The 6,319-nt window shown below is 37.4% G+C and overlaps 1 protein-coding gene across 1 annotated transcript; it reads right to left on the bottom strand.

Moving 5' to 3' along the window:
- Nucleotides 1–537: 537 nt before the first annotated feature.
- On the bottom strand, nt 538–6,189 carry LOC114721377 (protein STRUBBELIG-RECEPTOR FAMILY 8-like). The gene is made up of 17 exons (XM_028907201.1): nt 6,091–6,189; nt 5,465–5,597; nt 5,293–5,364; nt 5,124–5,189; nt 4,951–5,022; nt 4,780–4,851; nt 4,032–4,103; nt 3,890–3,955; nt 3,753–3,818; nt 3,341–3,657; nt 2,631–2,887; nt 1,845–2,116; nt 1,608–1,743; nt 1,368–1,507; nt 1,078–1,234; nt 785–939; nt 538–710 (listed from the first exon to the last, which is right to left on the bottom strand). Exons 1-16 carry the CDS (start codon nt 6,185–6,187, stop codon nt 787–789), a joined length of 2,148 nt encoding a protein of 715 aa, XP_028763034.1. The 5' UTR covers nt 6,188–6,189; the 3' UTR covers nt 538–710; nt 785–786.
- Nucleotides 6,190–6,319: the final 130 nt, after the last annotated feature.

Genomic DNA, 6,319 nt, shown 5'->3' with positions numbered 1-6,319 from the left:
GAAATTTATAATAAAAACTGAGAATATAAAACAATTTGTAACAAATTACATTATTCATAGACCATCAATAATACAACTCCTCAACATGATATACAAAAGTAAATAACATGTAAAACTTATATTTTATTTCTATAATACACATATTCTATACATATATATAACATAACTAAGTTTTTCTTCCTTCTTTTTCTGAGAACATAAAACTAGGTTACGACGCTAAGATGTTCGCTTCCATATCTCAATTTCATGCTTTTCTTGGGGTCCACAATCTAGTTTTTAATTAATGAAGTCAAACATGGAAATAATGGTTAAACAACGGTACCTTTTCTTCTCAAAAAGAAAACGGCTACACACTAAAGAAAAGAAATTATTTGCTCAAAAAACTATGTCTTCTAATCATCACCATGATTGTGGAAGGGAATAAAAGGACAAGTAGGCCCTTCAATATGCATGCTCAATCAAAAATCCTAGCTAGTTAGTCACCTTTAAGAGACGCTTTAGACGGTAATTTAATAAAAGCAAAAAAGGGGGAAAAACAGAGAGAATAATAAACTACAATATACAACATCAAGGCGAGTTAAATATAATATACATATGTTTTCCATAGTACTTTTTTATCCCAAGTAATAATAAAATTCCAATGCATGTAATTACAAATATCTTGGATCTGTTTGAAACATCTTCACAACTTCTCTATTCCTTCCTGTGTTCTGTCAGAAAACTGCATATCACTTTACACAAAATTGAAATAAGATCATATCAAAATGGCTCGAAATTAAAAAACCTTTAAAATGACATGTCAAAGGATTCATGATCTGGGGTCTTGTGACCAAACCCAGATTCGTCACTGGGGCGGCGTTTGACCACACTTGCTCTTTGCACTAGCCGGACCAGTGCTTGCACAACCTCAGACATGGGAGGTCGGAATTCAGGCTCCGGCTGTACACAAGCAAAATGAGAAAAAATGAGTTCTGTGTAACATGCTTGGAAAGTCATGATGCAACATGGTAAATCACATGGAATGTCCAGATTCCCAGCATTGCAGTTAATGAACCATTTGAAAATAAAAAACATTACCTGAACACAAAGGGCAATGATATCGGCAAAGCGTGACAGTGACTTCGCCGGATACATGCCATTCAAAGCAGGATCAACCATTTTGGCCAAGGCATCTATATCATGAAGTTGGGGAGTAGCCCACCTCACAAGCGACTGCTCTGATCTCGCTCGTGAACTACACTTATAGAAGTTACACATCAATCGAAGATATCATTAAGATGAAGAGTTTAAGAACTCATGGATTGCAGCAAAACATGAAAATGATGAGCATGAACATTGGCTTTAGAACATGTAAAATCCAGGTTCACCTGTCAAGTGGCTTCCGACCCGTCAATAGCTCTAACATTACCACTCCAAAACTGTAAACATCACTTTTCACTGTGTAAATTCCTGATAATGCAAACTCAGGAGCACTATAACCAAATGAGCCAACCATCTGAGTTGAAACCTGTTAAAGACAAAGAAATTTACTAACAGAGCATATGGCAAAAGAATCCACAGATATCATGTCCAGCCATGCATGCGGGAAACAAAGTATGTTCACCAACCTGCCGTTCAGTGTTTGGCGTTAAAGCAGCTAAACCACAATCAGACAGTTGAGGATTCAACTCCTCATCGAGTAATATGTTTGCCGATTTAAAGTTTCTATGTACAACAGAAGGCAAGCATACTTCATGCAAGTATCTGACCAACAAAAATGTAAAAGTTAAAATGCGGTATACTATCATGAGTTACTGCAGGGAAATGATGAAGTAGACTTGATACATAATAGAAAACCAACATACTCTAATGCTCGGGCAGTGCCCAGTGCTATTCGAACACGGGCATTCCAAGATAAAGCCTTGCTGCTATCTTCAGCAAAATGGAGTATGTCATGTAGATTTCCATTACCAATATGCTCGTAAACTAGAAGACGCTGCCCATGCTCTGCACAGTACCCAGCCAGTGTAACAATGTTTGGATGCCGCAGGCGTGACATATTTGATACAGCTTCAAGAAAGTTGTCTTCCTCCTGTAATGACAGTGCCGCATTGTCGATCTTTTTAATGGCCATGATCTAACAAAAACAAAACCTGAAACCATTAGAGATTGGAACATGCATAAATGTTGTAGAGTATAGAGTATTTGTTCTGAAGTTTGAATATCACAAAAAATGAGTCAAATCATCAAAAGGTAAAGGGAATTAAGTAATATTATGAGAAAACAAAGGTTATTTTGCTAAAATAGAAACATTAGTTTCAATTACTGAATGGGAAATTATAATTCCACATGATGAAAAGTTAACAAGGCAGAAGCATAACTAGCCTAAGGTAGAAGATACAGCATAGCCAAACCTATCAGTGAAGTAAAATATCTACAACATTGTAATGCAAATAGTCTACACTCTACAGTTTAATTACAACTAAAGTAATTTAAATAAAGAAGGATTGGGCTTTACTCAAAAAAAGAAAAGAAAAGGAGGATTGGGCTTCACATCTAAAATGTATTCCTTATCTATACATCTCTATACAAAGCAAGTATAATTTCCAAAATGATAGAAAGGTGATAACATTGCAACGTAAAAGGATTACCTTCCCATTAGGGAATTCAGCCCTGTAAACTCGACCAAGAGAACCTTCACCGATAATAAATTCCTGGCTGAAGCTATTTGTTGCACTTTGAAGAGTAGCAATTGTGTATGATGTAGCAGTTATAGGGGATTTTATCCGCTTAGCAGATCCATTTTTCGAAGGAACCCTCTCAGCTATCACTTTTTCTGCAGGAGGAGGTTTCAGGTCTGTAATAACAGCAGCACTCTTTACCCTCTGTTCTTGCATTGGAGGAGTTACTGCAAGTACAAGGCCAGATGAGCCCAGAACATGTCAAGATAGACATGAAAGTAATCTTTGTGAGAATTCTACAAAAGAAAATAATATCTAAAGACACTGCAAATTAACATCTAAGAAAATAAACTGCCACTGACTTTCTAATGGAAGATAGATGATACTGATGAGCAGAATAAAATGAATAGCTACGTGGTACAAGATGTCTAAATGAACAAAAAACAGAGATGTTCAGCAAGGCAATTACATAAAGCAAGAAGCTCCAAATCCTAAGTTACCTAGAGAAGCAATAATCAAACCCATCATTAACTTATTGTGCCTTGAAATATTAACATTCAACAGATAATGTAGCGGATTAATGCATGTCTAACATTACTGTTGGTTTAAGAAACACAAGCAGAAGATTCGCACGCACGCACACACAGTTAGAGACAGGGAACCACTGGGAGGGAATTCACCATTATTGGTTCCAAGAGGAGGAGTCCCATTGGATGTTCTCACACCTTTTTCCTTCTTTTTATGCTTTCGGATACATAAAGCAAGAGCAAGTAGCACAACAACAGCTAGAAAAACTGAACCCAAAATAATGCCTATAATAACCCCAGATGATAAACCCTTGTGGCTATCAGCATCTTCATCATCAGATTCAGAAGCATGTGCTTTGTGAGAACCAGAGCCAGAATGGTGATGGCTAGTAGGAGATCTTCTGGGAGAAGAGGCTGAATGTGGAGGAGGAGGAGGAGCAGGGCCATTGTCAAAGGAGTTCCCATCAGATCTAGTCCATATTTAAAGAGCCACATTAGTCAAAATGAAGAAGTTAGGCACTGCAAAACAGGAAGACATTGCAGACAAAGTTGCATTAACACGTACATAAAATTATGAATTGAACTAAGTTCCTGAGGTATCCATCCAGTGAAATTGTTGTTCGCAACATTTCTGGAAAACAATGGAGCAGAATTAGGTTATCATATGCAGATAATTTGAGCCCAGAGGTGAGAGAAACTTACAAAGTATCTAAAGGCAAACCAACAAGAACATTAAGAGAACCGGTCAACTGATTGTTCTGCAAAAAGCTGTAACATATTGAGTCAAATAAACATTCATTGCGAACCTCAACTAGGTCATCTGTTAAAATATTATCTAACATACACAGAAGAAAGATTGGACAATGAACCGAATGAGGGAGGAAGATCTCCAGAAAAGTCATTGAACGATAGATCCCTGCATTATGGAATGCACACGTCAAACGCTTATCAGATAGAATAAAACTTAGGTTAGAAACAGTTCTCCAGTAATAACTCAGTTGTTAAGAAAATAATATTTGAGTTAAAAATAGTTTGAGCTCTCCCTCTCTACTTTTTCCGTCATCACACTGCCTCAACCCCCCCCCCCAAAAAAAAAAAAAAAGAAAGGAAAAAGCCAACCTAAAGTAAGGAGAATAGAACTTTTAAAAGCAAAGAATGAACTCCAAACTGGGCAACAAAGACTAAATGCTACCATTGAACCTTCATCATACAAAAGATGCAAATCAAATGTTAAAGATTCATATAAGCATCCTGAAACTAATCGTACTGCCAATATAAAGGAAGAATGCCAGCTATCTGCCACTGTAGTCATGAAACTAAAACTACTACAAAATGTTTTGAGCACTATCAAAAGTTTGTCCACAAAAAGGGGGGGAAAAAAAAGAGAAATAGCACGTAGTTCATTCCTGGAGCGCAAAATTCTCTCAACCAATCAAGCTAAGTCACTTCTATTAATTGCTAAAACCATAGGCAGTGCTGAAATTAGTTAGTCATGACATTAAATCATTAATCAGTAATGTTGTGGAAAGGAGATTGAATGACAATATAAAAAGAAGTTAAAAGAAATAAATGCACTATGGGAGATGTCTTACAGGGTACCGAGATCAGCAAGGTCGGCAAAAATGTCTCCAATTGAAAGGGAGAGTGCATTGTGGCTCACGTTCCTAACAACCATATAGAAATGCAATCGGATGGTAGCTACAACATATAACTAAATTAAACGATATGAAATAATGTTATACACGAACAGAAAAGCAACTTACAAATAATTGAGGGAACTCATGGCAGAAATGGAATAAGGAAGATTTCCGCTCAAGTTATTTCTTGCGAGGTTCCTGAATATTATAATCATAGAATGATGGCGTATTAACTTAAACAACAGAGTGAAGCTGATCAAGAATGATAAGAAAATCACATGATGGAAAGCTAGCATTACAGGCTTGTCAGATTTGGTGGCAACTGGTAAGGGACTGTGTCGTGGATCTTGTTGTCACTTAAGTCACTGAAAAGGAAAAAAGAGCAGAAGAACATCGATATTAATATGTAAGAACAGAAAAAGAATAAATAAATAAGTGCCACAAAAACAACAAGTTCGATTATCTCACAGTTGTCTCAGCGACATAAGGTCCGAAAGCAGGTATCCCAGAGTCCCATTGAGTCCCAAACCTGACAATTCTCTAATTAACATCACAGCAATGACACCAGTTGGTTAGTTTTCTCAAACAAAAAACACAACTGAAAAAACTAAAAGTTACGCTGTGCAATATCATCTCATACATGGAAACAACGGCTGAGCCCTCACATGTTATCCCTTTCCATGACTCTACACAAGGATCACCACCACCAATTTTCCAGCCAGTTAGCCAAGGAGGGCTGTTTAAAGCGTTGTACAAAACCTCAAGCGCTTGAACTGAAGCAAGAAGAACAGCACTGTGATCCCAAAACTAAGAGATACGAAGGGTAACGGCATCATCCCACCCCCCTCAGTTAAACATACAAATAAATTCAAATAAAGATATTTAAAAAAAAATGTTTTGGTGAGGACATGAATGAAGGCATAACATCGTTTATTTTATTAATCAGAATAGACGAACAAGATCAAAGCCCCTAAAAATGTCCATGCCTTCACTCCAGTTCAATCTAAAAAATCTCTTCCTTTTCCAAAAAGCATAATAAAGCCATCGCTTTATTAATTACATTTTCACTGCAGTCAGACAGATAAAATCAAACTCTCACAAGTCAAGGCACCGAGTTCGGTTCCACTCGCCTCAATCGCGATTCAAAATCCAAACTTTCCTGAACTTCGAGGCACTTTCCTTATCATTATCATATTAATAGCAAACCTTATGTCAATCAGCCACGGGAATGATCAAACTAAGAGAACAAGAAGCAGAAGCAAATACCATCAGTAGCGTCAGTGTTGGCTAAAGCAGGATGAAGAGCAGAAAAGATCAGAGCGATTGGAAGAAAAAGAGAAGAAGCCACTCGAGTGGCCGCCATTGTTGTTCCGGCCACTATAGACGGAGCTGAAAGTTGTTTCAGGCGGGGTTCAGGTGTGGTGAAGAACATGCAAGAGCAGTGAAGACACAGGGAAAAGGAACAAGAAGAAGAAGATGGGGTTAGAGGAGTAGG

Source organism: Neltuma alba, unplaced genomic scaffold (genome assembly GCF_004799145.2).
Source record: "Neltuma alba isolate B1F8T4 unplaced genomic scaffold, ASM479914v2 tig00012033_pilon, whole genome shotgun sequence".
Taxonomy (NCBI): domain Eukaryota; kingdom Viridiplantae; phylum Streptophyta; class Magnoliopsida; order Fabales; family Fabaceae; genus Neltuma; species Neltuma alba.
This window is presented reverse-complemented; position numbering and strand designations above follow the sequence as displayed.

Coding starts and splice junctions, on each gene's coding strand:
- LOC114721377 (XM_028907201.1), bottom strand. CDS start 6,187: ATGGCGGCCACTCGAGTGGCTTCTTCTCTTTTTCTTCCAATCGCTCTG. Junction 5,598..6,090: donor CAACACTGACGCTACTGATG/GTATTTGCTTCT, acceptor TTCTTGCTTCAG/TTCAAGCGCTTGAGGTTTTG. Junction 1,235..1,367: donor GGTCGGAAGCCACTTGACAG/GTGAACCTGGAT, acceptor CTATAAGTGTAG/TTCACGAGCGAGATCAGAGC.